Consider the following 19,356-nt stretch of genomic DNA (forward strand, 5'->3'; position numbering starts at 1 on the left):
CAAAATAGGATCTTATAAGACATTTTACACCATCATTAACCTTTTTATAAAACTATGAATTGCTTCTTTTACTTACTTTCTATTCCATTTACTTATCATAAATTTAAATAACAACACCAATTCATGAATTAGTATATTTATTCATGACATAAGTAAATTCATCCTTAGCATACGTAAATTTATCACATATAAGCACATCATTCAACTCATCAATCCCTTTTTCATCATATTACATCTCAATTATGAACTTATCATTTCATTACCTTTTCTTACCCATTTCATTTGTATAATACAAGACATAAGTATAAACATCAACCACATGATAACCCATTTCATTAGGAAATGCATATTTTGATTCATACCACCCTTTCATGAACATAAGCATATTTCCATTTGGACACGTACCAATTCAATGTATAACATTAATATTAAGCATGATAAAATCCAACCTTAAGCTTGATACAAGTCTAAGCATCATCAACAACTCATGTTAGTGCATCAATTCATAACTCTCTTGAATTAACATAAGATAAGTCATTAAACATGAATAACATCACATGAAATCATTAATTTCTTCAACATAGATATACTTTCATTGTACATTTTATTTTCATTTCTTTTCATAGTTTTCATAACATAAGTCATTTGAATACTTACTATTTCTTACTTTTTCATTCCCGTTGAACCACTTATAATAATATTGGATACGTGGGAAAGCTCACACAAAATGTGCTAAACATATGGTTGAAACCATTCATTTTTATCATTGCTCACTCGAGCCATAAATCGGTCTGCTCACATTAGCTAACGGTCAGAATGTAGCTACACGATGCCGTTCACACAAGCTGACTAGTATTCGCAAGAAATGTCAAAACTCAACCATCGGTAGGACATTCAGGACTAGCACCCAAAACATGGTAACCTGGGTTTTCTCACACAAGCCGACGGTCGAAATGTAGCTATATGATGTCGCTCACACAAGCTGACCAGTACCCGCAACATATGCCGAACCTCAGCCATCGGTAGAACATTTAGGACCAACACTCAAAACATGAAAACCCTATTGACATGTCGTTTGTATCCTATATATTCTTAAGGTTAAAACGTGGTTCCGTAATCGTCGTGACATTGTTGGATTTACATCGTTTCAGGACATGATAAATTACATAAGAACATATACATATTGATTTAATTATATGAGGACAACACATTAAACATTCAATTTAATTAAAATTATAATGATTACAGTTCATACGAACTTACCTTGCTAAATTGCAGAAATGTCAAAGTACAGAGCTATTTGGTAATTTTCCCTTCTTCTCGATTTTCCACTCGTTCTTGATCTAAATTAATAATTTCATTCAATTCATTAATTTAGATAGTAAAACTAATTCATTTTATGCAATTTAGTCATTTTGACATTTTTACAAAATTGCCCCTAACATTTTACTTTTATTTAATTTGGTCCCTGAGCCTAAAACATGTAAATTAACAATTTCTCCTGCAAACCCATGCCAACCAAATGTTAATAGCATCCAATTCAGCCTATTTTTGCAATAATTTCACATCAAGTCCTTGAGCTAGTACTATTTTAACAATTTAGTCCCTAATCGACAAATTCATCAAAATCACTTAAGAAAATACTTATAAATAACAACTTTACCTAATACACAATCCAACACAACATCTTTACCTTATCATTTAAAATCATGGTAATAAGAATTATAATAATAATATCCAAGCAAAAATTCTAGAAGTTCATAATCATACTAAACCAACAAGAATATAATAATAATCAGTTAAAGTTCTAACCACATTGCCTTTATTTTCATAGTTCAAAGAATAATAATTATATCACCTACTTAAATACTAAAGCCTAACTTGGATCACTTTCTTGGAATCGCAACGCTCACACCGGAAATGCTAACTATCTACAACGGCTTAAAAAAGCGTTTGTGAGCTTTAACAAGCTCAATGAATCACTACACCAAAACAGGCTTTTAGCGGCAATTGGACAAAAAACACCACTAAAAATCAAGCATTAGCGGCGCTTTTCTAAAAACGCTACTAAAGGTCGAGCATTAGTGGCGATTGTTGGAAAACGCCGCTAAAAATAAGCATTAGCGACGTTTTTTGGAAAGCGCCGCAGAAAGCGTAAGCCCAACAGCACCGTTTTCTGACTTTTTGGGGCCTTTAGCGGCATTTTTGAAGATGCGCCGCTAAAGCTCGGTCCTTTAACGGTGTTTTTAGAGAAACGCCACTAATGCTCGGGCCTTTAGCGGCGTTTTTGAAGGAGCGCCACTAATGCTCGAGCCTTTAGCGGTGTTTTTGAAAATTTGCCGCTAATGCTCGGGCCTTTAGCGGCGTTTTTGAAGAAGCGCCGCAGAAACATTTTATCTATCTATTTGCTATGTAATTTGTTTATTTAAATTAATTAAAATCCAATTTATTTTTAATTGAATATTTGTTAAAAATAGATAAATTTGAAATAATGACACGTAGAAATAATTTGAAATAAAAAAACGTAGAAAATATTTGTTAAAAATAGAGAAATTAAAATACTATTATTTAAAATAATTTTAAAATTTTTTGGGTCATAATTGATTGATTTTTAATTTATATATTAAATAATTTTTCAAATATAATTGTAAAAGATACGATAGTATTAATTTTAAAATATTTAATTTAATTATCATTATAGTTTAGGGTATATATATGGTTAATTTAGGATTTAGGGTAGGTTTAAGAGTTACAATTTAGTTACAATTTTAAGGTTTATAGATTATGGAATTAGGGATTATGGATTAGGATTCTGATTTAAGGGTTGTGATTTAAGGTTTAATATTCGTTAGGGGTTAGGGGTTAGAGGTTAAAAGTTAGGAGTTTAAGGTTTATTGGTTTAGGGGTTAGGTGTTAGGGATTTAGGGGTTAAGGGTTAGGGGTTTGGGGTTTGGGATTTAGGAGTTAGGAGTTAGGGATTTAGTGTTTAGGGTGTCAAGGATACTCAAGTTAGGGATGGTTGCTTAGATTAATTAATTAGTTTTATTAATTTATATAACAATAAATTAATTTAATATATTTAAATTATGAGTATATATTACGTCTTATCGCCCGGCCTCGCGGTTTTATTTTTCTCCAATTTTTTGTCAGTACTCTACAAAATTTGGTTCAGCCTTCTTTATAGTAGAAAGGATCGTTCTAAAAATATTTATTGATGAACGACGGGATTTAGATGTATAGTTTATATTATTTAATTAATAGATATATATATAGATAACTTTATATGACCATGTATATTGAATGGTTAAATTAGGGTTTAAGGTTTAATTGAGACTTGTTAAATGATACAATTAATTAATACTTTTATATTATTTAAATGTATTATCTAGGAAAAATGTAAGAATTTTGAAATCATTGATATATTCCTTGGTAATGAAATATAATACTCGATTCGTTATGTATTTGTATAATAATAAATAAGAACTAGAAAAGCAAAAGAAAAAATTATAACAATTTAGTCTAAAATATTAAAATTTAATTACGTATATATAAGTAAACTTTTAGTATTGTACAAATGTTTTAATAATTAATAAATTTTTATTATTATTGTGTTGAAATTGTCAAAAGAATTGATAAACTTTAATTATACTTAGTAATTAAAAGATACAATTAATAAAAGATACAATTAATTGTATTTTATATGGTTGACGATTTTAGGGTTTCCACTTTGGGGTTTGGGGCTTTGTGTTTAATCTTAGATATTTTAGAATATAAATGTAAATAATATAAATATAAATTAATATTTAAAAAAATACATCAAAATGGGTTAAATCCCAAAAGCACACACGAACAATGTTTTATTGTTCAAATATTGTATACATTAACTTTTAATTAGTTTGATCGAGATAATCTTGTAAAATAGTAACATAATTATTGATATAATTAAAATATTTTTTATTTATATTGCATACATAAATATTTATATTTATTCAATATAAAAATATATTGATGTATTTATTTTTTAAAATGTGTAATTATTAGTTAATATTTTCTCTCTAATTTAAAAGAAATTATAAACATTAGCGGCGTTTATGTATAAACGTCGCAAAAGTGAGGCATTAGCGGCGTTTTTTGTAAAAACGCCACAAAATTTATTGAAATGTTAGCAAGACATTGTCGTTTTGTTATTTGCACTTAGTGGCGCTTTTTATAAACGCCGCAAAACTATATTATGAGTTAAGAAAATGCGTCGTTTGGCAGTGTCTATAGTGGCGCTTTATTTAAAATGCCGCAAATATGTTTTAAGTTTTATATAAACAGTGCCGTTTTCTCTATATTAGTTGTGGCGTTTGTTAAAAACGCTAGGAGTTTGATTTAACTGATATCGAAACGACATCGTTTGGCTATATATTTTGTGGCGCTTATGTATAAACGCCGCAACTAGGTTAAATAGGGAAAAAAAACGGCGTCATTTGTTTTCCATCCTTTTGACCGAAACAAAACCAAAAACCCTGATTCTCCCCTCCAATCTATCATCTCCCCCAAATCCCTAAATTCCCCTAATCCCTAACAGTTCCCCAAACCCGACGTGTCCCTGTAAGACGCCGTCTGCTTTGCCACATCACAGCCTCCGTGCATCACCGGTGCCGCAACCATCGGTAAGTTCGGCAACTTCCTTTTTCTTCTTCATGCGTGGATGTTATCTGGAATACTGATTTTGAACAAAAAAAATCCATTTCAGGTGTATGGCTAATCTCATGTATTTGGGGCTTCCGAGCATTTGTTTTTTTTTTCATTTTCAGAAAACGTTATAGGTTGATTTGTTCTCATTTTTAGAAATCAATGATTTGTTCTCATTTTGATTTTTGATATGCTTGAGCTTAGGTTGATTTATTTGTTAAGTTGTTAGTTCAGTGCAACTATTTACTCTCTCTTTTTTTGTTCAGTAACTATTTATTTATTCGTTATTACTTTTTCAATGTTTTAATATTTTCTAAGTATTTGAATTTTTCAGTAACTATATATGCAGTAAAGGTTTAGTGTTTTAATATTTTCTAAGTATTTGAAATTTTTTAAAATCGTTTGTGCATAGATGACATTCTTTATTTTAACATATTTGAGATTTTAAATTCTGTAACATGCAACTTGATTTTGTATTTACATCATTTTATTGTCTTCATTAATGAATGGTAAACACCTGACTACTTTTAGTTGATCTTATGTTTACATGCAACTTGATCTTATGTTTCACTTGACTTTATCAATTGATACTTTGTTTAGTTACTTTTCTATAGTTTTGTAAACATCACTTGGATGCTTTTAGTTCTGTTTTCTTTATATTTGGTTTAGGGTCACTGGTATTCATTAAGTTTTTATATTTGGTTCTCATATTGGTAAAGTTTTAAGGTGCCATTTAATGTTTCCAAGTAATATTTGGTTGTGATGTCGATAAAGTTTTACATATTTGATGGCTAAACTGAAAAAATATTTGGTGCTAGTCTAATCATGGTTCATCTATTGTAGGCAGAATTAATATTTGGTGCAACTTAATATATATCTGACCATTGACATCTGGTTTGCTACGTGTGTGTTGTGGAACTATTGTTTGGGCAGGTACATGTTAAAATTTGAATGTTTTCCCCTTACTTATATGCATTTTCCCAAATTGCTTAACAAAATTCATATTTCTGACTGCAATCTCTGTTTGCTGGTGAGAGTGAAGTAGACAAAGTTGTGTTAAATATTAAGGTATGTTTTAGTTCATAACTTAAATCAGTAATAGTTTTGTCATGATGATTTTTGAAAAATGTTTCTTTTGGGACTCTGCTTTTGTATACATGTAATTGGTTTTGGTTGTATCCCTTTAGCCTATGTTTCATACTGCTATTTAATTCGTTTTGTTTCCCTTTGGTTGTAATCACGAAAATTTAGTTCGTTTTGTTAATACTGCTATTTAATTTGAATAATGGAAAAAAATTTCAAACTTTTAATTTATTTTTAAGCTTAATTTTTGATAACTTACCAATTTTTTTTAAAACTTACATAAATTTAAAATATTTTATTTAATTTGAACGACATAATTCAAAGTTATTTAATTCAAAGTTATTTCATTTATGTAATTAAATATTTTATTTAATTCAAAGTCATTTTTTATTTATTTTAAAGTTAAAATTAACATAACATACATAAATTAAAGTTAAAATTTCTTAACTTTTGTAAATGGTATAACTTGCTTAATACAAAATTTATATAATGTTAAGATCAAATTTCAAGACTTGCAAAATCTTTCGATCAAATTTCATAATTTATGTATTTTATGTAACTTACATAATATATAACTTACATATAGCTTAATCAACAGTAATTTCCGATCTACTTTCACAACTTACATAGCTTTTAGCAGGACACTTCATAACTTTTATAATATTAAGATAAAATTTCTAACTACACATCAATTTCTAATTACATAAAATTAAGATAACTTATATAATATTAAGATTACTTATATAGTATTAAGACAATTTCTAATTACATAACTTATATAATTATTAAGATAACTTATATAATATTAAGATAAAATTTCTAACCACACATCAATTTCTAATTACATAAAATTAAGATAACTTATATAATATTAGGATTACTTATATAGTATTAAGACAATTTCTAATTACGTAACTTATATAATTATTAAGATAACTTATATAATATTAAGATAAAATTTCTAACCACACATCAATTTCTAATTACATAAAATGAAGATAACTTATATAATATTAAGATTACTTATATAGTATTAAGACAATTTCTAATTACATAACTTATATAATTATTAAGATAACTTATGTAATATTAAGATAAAATTTCTAACCACACATCAATTTCTAATTACATAAAACTAAGATAACTTATATAATATTAAGATTACTTATATAGTATTAGGACAATTTCTAATTACATAACTTATATAATTATTAAGATAACTTATATAATATTAAGATAAAATTTCTAATCACACATCAATTTCTAATTACATAAAATTAAGATAACTTATATAATATTAAGATTACTTATATAGTATTAAGACAATTTCTAATTACATAACTTATATAATTATTAAGATAACTTATATAATATTAAGATAAAATTACTAACCACACCATCAATTTCTAATTACATAAATTTAAGATAACTTATATAATATTAAGATTACTTATATAGTATTAGGACAATTTCTAATTACATAACTTATATAATTATTAAGATAACTTATATAATATTAAGATAAAATTTTTAACCACACATCAATTTCTAATTACATAAAATTAAGATAACTTATATAATATTAAGATTACTTATATAGTATTAGGACAACTTCTAATTACATAACTTATATAATTATTAAGATAACTTATATAATATTAAGATAAAATTTCTAACCACACATCAATTTCTAATTACATAAAATTAAGATAACTTATATAATATTAGGATTACTTATATAGTATTAAGACAATTTCTAATTACATAACTTATATAATTATTAAGATAAGTTATATAATATTAAGATAAAATTTCTAACCACACATCAATTTCTAATTACATAAAATTAAGATAACTTATATAATATTAAGATTACTTATATAGTATTAAGACAATTTCTAATTACATAACTTATATAATATTAAGATAAAATTTCTAACCACACATCAATTTGTAATTACATAAAATTAAGATAACTTATATAATATTAAGATAAAATTTCTAACCACACATCAATTTCTAATTACATAAAATTAAGATAACTTATATAATATTAAGATTACTTATATAGTATTAAGACAATTTCTAATTACATAACTTATATAATTATTAAGATAACTTATATAATATTAATATAAAATTTCTAACATAACTTACGTAACTGACATTCTACACAACTTACAAAACATACATAATACATAACTGGCATAACTAACATAATACATAGCTTATATAATTATTAAGATAACTTATATATAACTCACATAACTTACATAGCTTACATTCTACACAACTTACATGACATACATAATACATAACTGACATAACTAACATAATACATAGTTTACATAATACACAACTTACATAGCTTACATAATAAATAACTAACATAAAATACAAATTACATAGCTTACATAATATGTAACTTACATAACTTATATAATACATAAATTTCCAGGCTTCAAGAATTAAGAAATGGATCGGTCTTGGATGAATTTGTCAAGGGTAAGCAACGGTTATCGAAATGGAGTACAGACATTTTTAAATTTTGCATTTCAACATGCAAGCCAAGAGAACATGATTCTTTGCCCGTGTAACAAGTGTGTCAACCTAAACTGGTATTATCGTGAAGTTGTATACGAGCATCTAATTGTTGATGGGTTTGTTCGGGGTTATAAAAAATGGTTTTTTCATGGAGAATGCCCGCCTAGTACTTCTTCCTCAACGATGGATGTTTCTTATCCTGGTACTGCTTACCATCAGTCTGATAGAGTGGATGACATGGAAGGTATGTTGCGGGATGCATTTAATATGCACAATCATGGTGTCCAATCATTCCCAGCGGACTTTGTGGCTTCTGATGATTGTAATATTGGGAGAAGTGCTTTTACTGAACTGGAAAGTAGTGTACCTCATGAAGAGCCGAATGGAGAAGCGGCGAAGTTCTACGTGCTACTTAATGACATGAACGAAGAACTGTATGATGGATCAAAATTTTCAAAAATTTCCTTCCGTGTTCGTCTTTTTCAATTAAAATGTTTGAGAGGGTGGACTAGAAACTCGTTGACAATGCTCTTAGAGTTTTTGAGAGAAATGTTTCCGTTTGCAAAAATCCCTCAGTCATGCAAAGATATGAAGAAAATGATAAAAGATTTAGGCCTTGGGTACAACAAAATCCATAGTTGCCCGAATGACTGCATGTTGTATTGGGGCGATCAGAGAAACCAACAGTGATGTCATGTATGCGGCGAATCCCGTTGGATAAATAGAAACACAGAAGATGGGAACGACGATGAAAATGATGCACAACCAAGAAAGAAGCCGGTCAAGATTTTGCGGTATTTTCCGCTGATACCAAGGCTTCAAAGGCTTTTCATGTCGTTGAAGACAGCAGAGTCAATAACGTGGCACCATGATGGACGAACCGATGATGGATTATTAAGGCATCCGGTAGATTCTTTAGCTTGGAAATCATTTGACAATAAATTTCCAAGCTTTGCAAGCGATCCTAAGAGTGTGAGGCTTGGCCTAGCATTTGATGGATTTAATCCTTACAAGATCATGAGTATTGCGTACAGTACTTGGCCAGTAGTGCTTGTTCCTTACAATCTGCCTCCGTGGATTTGCATGAAGTAATCTCCCCTTATCTTATCTATGATTATCCCTGGAGAGAAAGGGCCCGGAATGATATCGACATTTATTTACAGCCACTTATTGAACAGTTAAAACAATTATGGGCTAGTGTCGAGACATACGATGTGCTAAGAAAGGAAAAATTTAATTTACGTGCAGCTTTGATGTGGACCATTAATGACTTCCCCGCTTATGCCAATTTATTCGGTTGGAGTACCAAAGGTCGTTATGCGTGTCCTTGTTGTGTTGCACAAACATGTTCGCAATGGTTATACAATGGGAAGAATTTCTCTTACATGGGGCATCTCGGTGGTTACCGAAAAATCATAGACTTAGATTCCAGAGTTCGGCATTTGACGGTACTGAAGAGTTCAGAGAAGCTCCCTCGCAGACAAGTGGATCTGAAATCTTGTTAATGTTGGAAGATATGAATTTTAGTTATGGGAAGATGAATCAACCGGTAAACATGCAAAGAAATAGAAGATCAAATGATGAAGCTGATGATGACTCCGATGAAGAGGATGATCCTACTGAGGTGGACTAGTGGAAAAAAAGAAGTATTTTTTTTGAGTTGCCTTATTGGGAGCATCACCTTTTACGGCACAATCTTGATGTTATGCATATTGAGAAAAATGTCTGCGAGAACATTGTCGGTACAATTTTGAATGTAGACGAAAAATTAAAAGACAATCTTCAGAGTCGACTTGATTTAGTCGACATGGGAATTCGACTTGATCTTTATCCGAATCCACTTCCGAATGGGAAATATCGGTTGCCGCCTTCTATTTTCTCAATGTCGAAGACAGAGAAAGAAGTGTTCTGCATGGTGTTGAAGGATATAAAGGTTCCAGATGCGTATGCATCAAATATATCTCGATGTGTTAGTGTTAAAGATCGAAGACTATATTCGCCAAAATCACATAACTATTACATCTTGATGCAAGATTTACTGCCATTTGCTCTACGATGTTGTATTTCGAAGAAGGTGACGTCTTGTATAATTGAACTATCCAATATAATGAAAGCCATTTATGGAAAAATTTTGGATGTTTAAGAACTTCAGAAGGTACAGGATCGAGCTGCTTTAACTTTATGCAACATGGAGAAAATCTTCCCACCTTCCTTCTTCACTATTATGGTTCGCTTGATAATCCATCTCCCGCATGAAGCAATTCTTGGCGGACCCATTTTCTATCGATGGATGTATCCCATAGAAAGGTGTTAATTATAATTTTTAAAATTTTCCTTCATTCACCTATATGCCTTTAGTTACAACTTTTGATAATGTTGTATATCGTGTTTAGGTTCCTATCCAAATTAAAGTCTTACTACCGCAACAAGCGTTATCCAAAAGGATCGATTGCTGAAGGCTACTTGGCAGAGGAATGTATGACCTTTTGTTCAAGATATTTGGAAGATGTTGAAACAAGGTTGAACAGACCAAATAGAAATGCTGGACTCACGGATCATAACTTTGCCGATAATTATTTGTTCCAAAGTTTTGGAGAACCAATCGGCAAAGTTGAAATTGCAAAATTAGATGATTTATCGTGGGTACAAGCACATCGATATGTTCTGTTTCATCACGAATCAATGGAACCTTTACGCAAGTAAGTTCTAGAAATTTGATAAATATTCATCAATTAAAAATTATTTATATTCTAACAAATTGAACATATTTTTAACATAGTGAGTACAAACAAATATTGAGATCTCGTTCGCACTCCCGAAGAACACAACATCGAGATATCAATAAGTTATTCACAGAATCTTTTCATGAATGGTTAAGCCAAACGGTATGCAATTGGAGCTTTCATTGACAAATAATAATATTTAATCAAAACAATTTTAAGTACTCAGTTTACTTTCCATTCAATAGGTTTGGAGTGGGAAGAACGTCACCGACGAAGTTAAATGGCTTTCCCAAGGTCCAAATCGGGTGGTTAAAAGATATAGTGCGTTCCTCATCAACGGATTCTGATTTCATACAAAATATTGGGAGAGATTGAGGAGAACGCAAAATTATGGAATAGTTGTTAATTCCTCAATTACAAGTTATGCTAGTGTTAGGGACAATAATCCTGTCGAGGGAAATGTGGAATATTTCAGACTTCTTACTGACATAATTGAGTTGGATTACTACGGCAAATGGAAAGTTGTCTTATTTCAAGGTGATTGGGCCGATGTTAATACTGCTCGTGGAATTAAGCAAGATCAATTTGGTTTCACAATGGTAAACTTCACTCGATTGATTCACACAGGACAAAAATTGATTGATGAGCCGTATGTATTTTCTTCTCAAGTCAAACAAGTGTTTTACTCAAAAGATCCAATTGATGAGGGTTGGTACGTTGTACTCTGTAACATCCCTAGAGACTTGTTTGACATGGGCAGTGCAAGTAGAGATGGCATTGACGACAGAACACAAACTTTGCCCTTTCTAGAACAAAACTTAAACGAAAACATCCCTAGTACTAGTACACAATTTCAATGGGTCCGCCAGGATACGGATGAAGATATTTACGAATTATAATGTAGTAAGCTTTTACAATTATTTAATTATATGTAATATCATAATATAATTATTAGTCTTATTATATATTTCAACTATTTTATATGTGCTATTAGCATAATAATTGTATACTAAGCTTTCAACTATTTTATTTGTTTTGCAGATAAAATGCCTAGAAGAAAAGTGCGAGACCTAAGCATTCTTCAAGGGACTCCAAACTCGGCGGGAACAAACAGCACTGAACAATAGATTGCTATTGGATCTTCGAATGTTCCGATTACACTTGAGGAACCTACAAAAGTTGAAAGTAATTTAACATTTAATTTACATGTGTGTTGACTTATTGCTTATTTATTTTTAAAATTCTTATATTACAATATAACATTTTCCAGCTGAAAATGGTGGGACGCGGAGAGTTCGAGGACGTACGCTACTTAGGGATTTATACGAGCTAGATCCAGTCGAGCATGTCAAAGTATCCAGTAATAGCTTTGGTCAGCCTTTTAGCAGGATACATGGGCATTCTAGCACGGAATGCAAATATGTTGCCAATTAACTTTGAGTCATGGCTTAAAATGCCCGAGAGTAACAAGAACCAAGCTCTCGATAACATTAAGGTAACAAAACATTAATGTCATTTATAATACTTGGGTTTAAGTTTCATTTATATTTACTTTCTTAACTTGTGTTTCTTGTAGACGAGATTTGCTCTAGAGGTCTCCAATGCTTATGTAAAGAAGGCATTGGGAAAAAGATGGAGAGACCATAAGAGCACTTTAAAGAAAGACTATTTTAAGACGAAAACAACACTCAACGAGAAATTACAAAATGTCCCGCCGGGAATGCTGAGGTACCAGTGGGAAGAGGTCGTTAGATTTTGGACTTCGAAGAAAGGAAAGGTATGTGTTACTACAAAATTCTTATAATTATTTTGGTGTATAGTATTTACTAATTAACGTACTAATAATTTCATAACGTAGGATCGTGAACGAGTTGGAAAAAGTAGTAGGCAGAAACAAAAATTCACTCACATAGCTGGGTCGAAAAGTTTTGCGTGTATAGCTCAGGCCGAGGTATTTTGAATTTTTTAATACTGGCAGATATTTATTACTTTCTATCAAATAATATTTTAACTGTTGTATTGTAGGAACTGTCGTCCGATCAAAAAGTTGGACGCCTTCAACTTTTTGACATTACACATAGGAAGAAAGATGGAAACCCTATGACTCCTGAAGCTGCAGAAATTATGATACGTTTGCTTAATACAATTTGACTTGTTTTAATTATTTGTACTGTTTCTTTTCTAATGGTTTATTCCATTTCTTGTAATGCAAATATTGTTAAGTTATGTTGCATTTGTTTTTTTAATATATATTGCGTTCCTAACTATGTGATTTATATTTTAGGAAAAACTAAGGGTGCGTTTGGTTCGCTGTATTGGATTAGAGGTGTATTGGATTGGAGGTGTATTGGATTAGAGGTGTAATAGCAAATCAACTGTTTGGTTGAATGTAATGGAATAGAGGCGTAATAGTAATCTTGTGTTTGGTTGAATGGAATAGAGGTGTAATAGCATAATGGAAAAAACTAAAATGACTAGAATACCCTTAGCATAAATTTGTTTAGTAAATGATTATTGTTATTGTTATTTAAATTTTAATAAGATTATTATTATCAATAATAAATATTTTAATCATATTTAAACATAATTATTATTAAATCTATTTTAATTAAAATATATAATTTAATAAAATTCTTAATAATTAGCAGAAATTTGTTTTGGTAAATTATTATTGTTATTGTTATTTAAATTTTAATAAGATTATTAATATCAATAATAAATAATTTAATCATATTTAAACATAATTATTATTAAATATATTATAATTAAAATATATAATTTAATAAAATTCTTAATAATTAATATTCTTATATGAATTTACTCAAATCATAATATAGATAATTTAACATAATTATTATTAAATATATTATAATTAAAATATATAATTTAATAAAATTCTTAATAATCAATATTCTTATATGAATTTACTAAAATCATAATATATGATACTATAAAATATAATTTGAAATAATTAATATTAAAAATATTTCCACAGGTATATTATGAATAAAAGCATAATCATTAATGTAATTCACAAAGGCTTTTACTTAAGAATATGGATCATGTATAAGAATGTACCATAGGAATTCTCTTTTGTTTCAAAAAAAAAACTTCACATATCATTAGAAAAAAACTTAATATTAAATATTCTTATATGAATTTTCTAAAATCATAATATATAATACTATAAAATATAATTTAACATAATTATTATTAAATATAATTTAAAAAATATATATAATTTAATAAAATTCTTAATATTAAATATTCTTATATGAATTTAATAAAATCATAATATATAATACTATATAATATAATTTAAAATAATTATTATTAAATATAATTTAATAAAATATATAATTTAATAAAATTCTTAATATTAAATATTCTTATATGAATTTAATAAAATCATAATATATAATACTATATAATATAGATTAATAATGTAGATACTTGCTAAGAAAACATGGATTAAACAAATGTCATGCATAGGCTTCTTCCAAAAAAAATTTCTATGAACAATCATATAGGCATAAAGCAACCATGGTAAACTATGAAAAAAAAAAGATCTATATGTTATCAAGCAGCAAATCTGTGTTTGTAATTACTAATATGTATTCAAAATAATAATGTATTTTCCATTTGTCAAAATTTGTGGTAAAGATCTAAGTTCTGCTCTAACACCTCCACCTCTACCTGAAACTCAAATCTTTCTTCTTTTTCCAACCCTCTAAACCCCACCCCACTATAAAGATTATTTCTGCAACGTAAAGAATCAAAGACAAATCAGTTTCCGATGTGAAGAAGAAACTGTAAACTTCAAGTTAGGTGAGAAATCCTTCTTAGCTCAGTATCAGCAAATTTTATGACATTCTGCCTTACCACAAGCCAATAGCCTTCCACCAGATGCCTCTTACTCCAAGCCAGATTATAATATTCACCACCGATATCAGGAAACCATAACCCCACCATTTTGCTAGTGGTACATAGCCCGCCCCATAGAATACAGGTGCGGATCCAATTCCATAATGAGTAATGCCTCCCATTAGGTTGGAGAGGAATGATAGAACAAGGGCTCCCTAATACGATGGAGTGCCCAAAGCAGTAGCCACAGACAAGAAGGCTGTAAACATGGCACCAATATGAGCAGCTCCACTGGCAAAGAAGTAATGCGAGTAGAAATAGAGAAGAACCAGAATGCCAAATGACATTTGCCATGAAAGACCTAATCCACCTACGACCTGTAAAAATGAGCAGATCATTGACATGAAAGGCAATTCCAAACATCTGAATTTTTAATTTCCATCAGACCTGTGCTACAAGCTTCGTAAAAAAGGTTCCTAGTGTGATTGCCAAAGCAGAAGCATTGAATACAACAGTGTCAGAACAACTTAGCCTAAAAGAAAAGGAACATCCTAGGGTATTGTTTAATAAGACTCAAATGGACACGCCAAAGTAATATGAAAATATTAATAGAACATGAAAACAGAACTAGAGAGAGCCAAATAATCATGGCAGAGAAAAAATAAGACGAAAGTACAAGGAAAACAGGACAAACCTTAACAACGGTTTGACTAAAGCATGAGATGAGACCATATTTGTTCAAATACCCAGCCATAGCGATGAGTTCTACATGCATATTCAAGAGAAGTTGAATGAGTTAGTAGCTCATAAGAAATAAAAGTAGAGTCGCTCAAAAGAAATGTCTCATCCATACATAGAGCAAAAGAAATGGAGGCAGAGAAAATAAGGCACTTCGCCATAGTTTTTAAGTTTAGAAATGTATTACAAATAAATGGAAACAAGCAAACATAAAATCAAATCTAGTCACTTAAATTACAATAAAACAGATGGGAATTATGAGTATAATCATATGACTAGATATTGCAAAATGACAAAAATAAAAGTATGGTACAATAAGCAAAAGTTGAAACCTAATTTTAAACATCAAATATTTTGTCTCATATCCAACACATTAGCACAACGGATTAACAAAAGGCATTAGCTTTCCATTTTGCACTATCACACATTTTCCATAGAGGGAAAAAAGAATAGGGGGAAATTTCAGAACTTGATTGTAACTAAAAAGCATTCCAACATTTGTTATCCCCGTTACATATGAAGAATATAGAACAACTGCAAGTGACCATAAATAGCTATGCATTTCAATGCATTTCAATGCCCAATTAGATAACCAACAATAAAAAGCCCATGTTTGACTGAAATTGAGAACCACTGCCATATAAGGATATCTGCACAATCAAGAAACAAATTGCCAAGATAATGAGAAATTTCTTAAGAGGGCCCATTCAAATATTTCTGTTTCAGTAATGAATGTTCACCATTTTAAATGCAACAATGGAATACCAGAATATTTTAAACACAAACTTGGGCTCACAAGTGAAACATCATAAGTTTAGGTTTTAGGTGGCTTGTTGCTTAGCGGGTGAAGCACCAAAAGAGGCATCAATGTGGATCACAATCTTTTCGAATTACTTTCTTCTAACTAGAAAAAAAAGGTCTTTCTACTGATAAATCACACAAAATCCTCAATATCACCAGCAACATTCTACATTAAGATCATCTTACCCACATCCCCAGTTGAATTCTCCTTCACAATACATACCAAAAGCTTCAAGAATTACTGCTAAAAGAGCAGTCAATATCTTGATTATCATCTGTTAAGGAAGCATACAAATCTATTAAAAAAGGAAACCAACAACAAAAAAAATTAAGTATTTCATTTTCTTCAAGCTAAAGAGAACTTACATATTGAACAATGCTGAACTTGACAACTTGGTAAAACCATCGACCAAGTTTCCATGGTTTTAGGACATATTTCATAGGAAATGAGTGCTTAATAGTTCCTTTTTCACAACTATGTCCCAATAGTGGAGTTTTAGAATTTGCACGTCCCAGTCTTCTCATGAAAGCAATTGTCCTCTCTTCCCCACCTTAAAGCAGAAATTGAAGGAAATATTCCAAAAAGAAAATAAATTTTCTCAACATCAGCCACAACTATAAACAATATTAACGCCGAAAAATGAAGAGCATTAGAAAATAAAAGAGAGAAGAACAACGCAAAATGAAATAAACATAATTTAGGTTGAAGATTCACCTTCTCCCTCTGGTTGATCGAGAAGCACGATCCAGGAAAAAGGAAGAAACAACAAGAAATAAGAAACTCTTCCACCAGAATCCAAACCTCTCAAAATCCTAAACTCTCTGTTTCAATTTCTAAGAGAGAAAAACTACAAGAAATACTAAAATTAAAGCTACGTCAACAATGGAATCATAATATAGAAAATTAAATATCTGAATTAAGTAAAAAGAGAGAGAAAAATCTAAAGGAGAGACAAATAAGGGGACAATGTTGAAGACAATGTTGAAAAATCTAAAGGAGAGAACAATTAAAACAGAGAAAGCCGAAGACAATGTTGAAGCAAAGATTCATACCTGAAATCGGCCTCCGATGAAGACAATGTTGAGGATTTGTTATGAAAGCAGAAGAAATGAGGACAGAGCAATACCGATGGAAGAAGAAGCAGAAATCTATGAGGGCAAAAAAAGAAACGAAAATAAGAAATGGGTAAGGATTCTCAAATCGGTGCTGGAGGGGGGTATTAGCTATTACAGGACCGGGTGTATTAGGGAAGGAACAGATTTGGGACGTAATGGGAATACAACCAACCAAACAACAGATTAAGGGAGGATTAAGTGGGGCCCACCGATTCCAATACACCCAACCAAACATGGTGTAAAGGATAAAAAGGCGGAGTACGAAGCGATTACTTCCAGTGATAGTTCTGTTCATATTGACGACATCGATAACCGGATTATCACTGAAGTTTTGGGTCCTGAAAGGTATGGTCGGGTTCGATTTCAAGGATCTTTTGTTAACCTATCCCAATATTTTGTATCCAGCTCGCAACAATCCATGCCTTCAAGGAGTCAGGCTCAAGCTGAAGTTCAGATGTTAAGAGACCAGATGGCTCAGGTGCAAGCGACAACAGTTGAGCAAATTACACAAATTAAAGCGGAGGCAGCATCGAGAGAAGCTGAGGTTCAAAAAAGATATGAAGAACTCGAGCTAAAACTTAAAGCAGATGCAGCAGCGAGAGAAGCTGAGGCTCAAAGAAAGTATGAAGAACTCTAGCTACAGCTTAAAGCACAGGCTGCAACGAGGGAAGTAGAGGCTACAGCGAAGGAAGCAGAGCAGCGTAGAAAGTACGATGAACTCCAACAGCAGCTTCAGAATATGATGACGATGTTTCGGTAGTTGCAACAGCCGCCGTATTAGATTATCATGTAAATATACTTCAATTTTGACTTTTAACTATCATTTTAACTTTTAACATTTTTGTAAGAATAATATGAATTTTATTTTATTTATTGATATTTATTATATATTATTCGTTTAATTTTAAATATTATATAGATTTATTACTTTCGGTTGGTTTAGATTTGGTTTCTTCTGATTTGTTTTTACAGGAGGGCTGAAAATATAAAAAAATATTTTTTACAAATCTGCCAAAATTAGTGGCGTTTTAAAAAAATGTCGCTAAAGGTAAGGGTCTTTTGCGGCGTTTGTGGGAAAAATGCCGCTAAAGATCAGGGTCTTTAGCGGCGTTTGTTTGGCAAGCGCCGCTAAAGACCATGGACCTTTAGCAGTGTTTGTGGGAAAAACGCCACAAAAGGTCATGGTCTTTAGCGGCGTTTGTGGTGAAAGTGCCGCTAAAGACCATGACCTTTAGTGGCGTTTGTGGTGAAAGCGCCGCTAAAGGTCATGGCCTTTAGCGGTGTTTGTGGTAATAGCGCCGCTAAAGGTCTTGGTCTTTAGCGGCGTTTTTTCTAAAAATGCCGCTAAAGTTAGCGACGCAGTCATTTGTAGCATTTTTTTGCGGCGCTTTTACTTTTAGCGGCGCTGAAAAACGCCGCTAAAGGCCTAAAAAGCACCGCTAAAAGCCTGTTTTGGTGTAGTGAATGAGCAAAAAACTTACAATAAAGATAATATCATGTGTTAAATGAAAGCAACCATCGCTACACTACATCTGCACTAAACTATAGTATCAAACTTGTAACAACCCTTTCTAGTGATATTGGAACAGTGGTTTTAGGACCACAATTTTGACGAGTAAATTATTATTATTTTATTATATTAATTTCATCAAGATTAAATTAAGGTCGTATTAAAATTTCATTAATAAATTTTGACGTTTGAATAGTTAATTAAGTGGAAAGGACTAAATCATAAAAAGTCAAAAAGTGGAGTTCTATTAGTGAAAAGAGTTAAATGGCTATGAAATCTTAAACTAAGGGACTTGAA

At 30.7% G+C, this 19,356-nt stretch overlaps 2 protein-coding genes across 5 annotated transcripts; one reads left to right on the plus strand and one right to left on the minus strand.

Moving 5' to 3' along the window:
• Positions 1-12,306: 12,306 nt before the first annotated feature.
• On the plus strand, positions 12,307-12,834 carry LOC121220740 (uncharacterized). The gene is made up of 2 exons (XM_041100176.1): positions 12,307-12,525; positions 12,607-12,834. Exons 1-2 carry the CDS (start codon positions 12,376-12,378, stop codon positions 12,832-12,834), a joined length of 378 nt encoding a protein of 125 aa, XP_040956110.1. The 5' UTR covers positions 12,307-12,375.
• Positions 12,835-14,604: 1,770 nt separating this feature from the next.
• LOC121203399 (uncharacterized) lies at positions 14,605-17,786 on the minus strand. 4 transcript variants are annotated; one of them, XR_005918648.1, is made up of 6 exons: positions 17,487-17,786; positions 17,149-17,281; positions 16,800-16,984; positions 16,620-16,708; positions 15,589-15,659; positions 14,605-15,271 (listed from the first exon to the last, which is right to left on the minus strand). XR_005918648.1 is itself a non-coding variant. In XM_041101773.1 (6 exons), the coding sequence occupies exons 1-5, from the start codon at positions 17,782-17,784 to the stop codon at positions 15,605-15,607; spliced, it is 636 nt and encodes a 211-aa protein (XP_040957707.1). In that variant the 5' UTR covers positions 17,785-17,786; the 3' UTR covers positions 14,605-15,271; positions 15,589-15,604. The 4 variants fall into 4 exon arrangements, 2 of the variants coding, with proteins under 2 accessions (XP_040957707.1, XP_040957708.1); XR_005918647.1 differs by having other exon boundaries at positions 17,149-17,293; XM_041101773.1 differs by having other exon boundaries at positions 17,149-17,157.
• Between the last annotated feature and the right edge of the window lie 1,570 nt (positions 17,787-19,356).

The sequence above is a fragment of the Gossypium hirsutum genome, chromosome D09 (genome assembly GCF_007990345.1).
Source record: "Gossypium hirsutum isolate 1008001.06 chromosome D09, Gossypium_hirsutum_v2.1, whole genome shotgun sequence".
In the NCBI taxonomy this organism is placed as follows: Eukaryota; Viridiplantae; Streptophyta; class Magnoliopsida; order Malvales; family Malvaceae; genus Gossypium; species Gossypium hirsutum.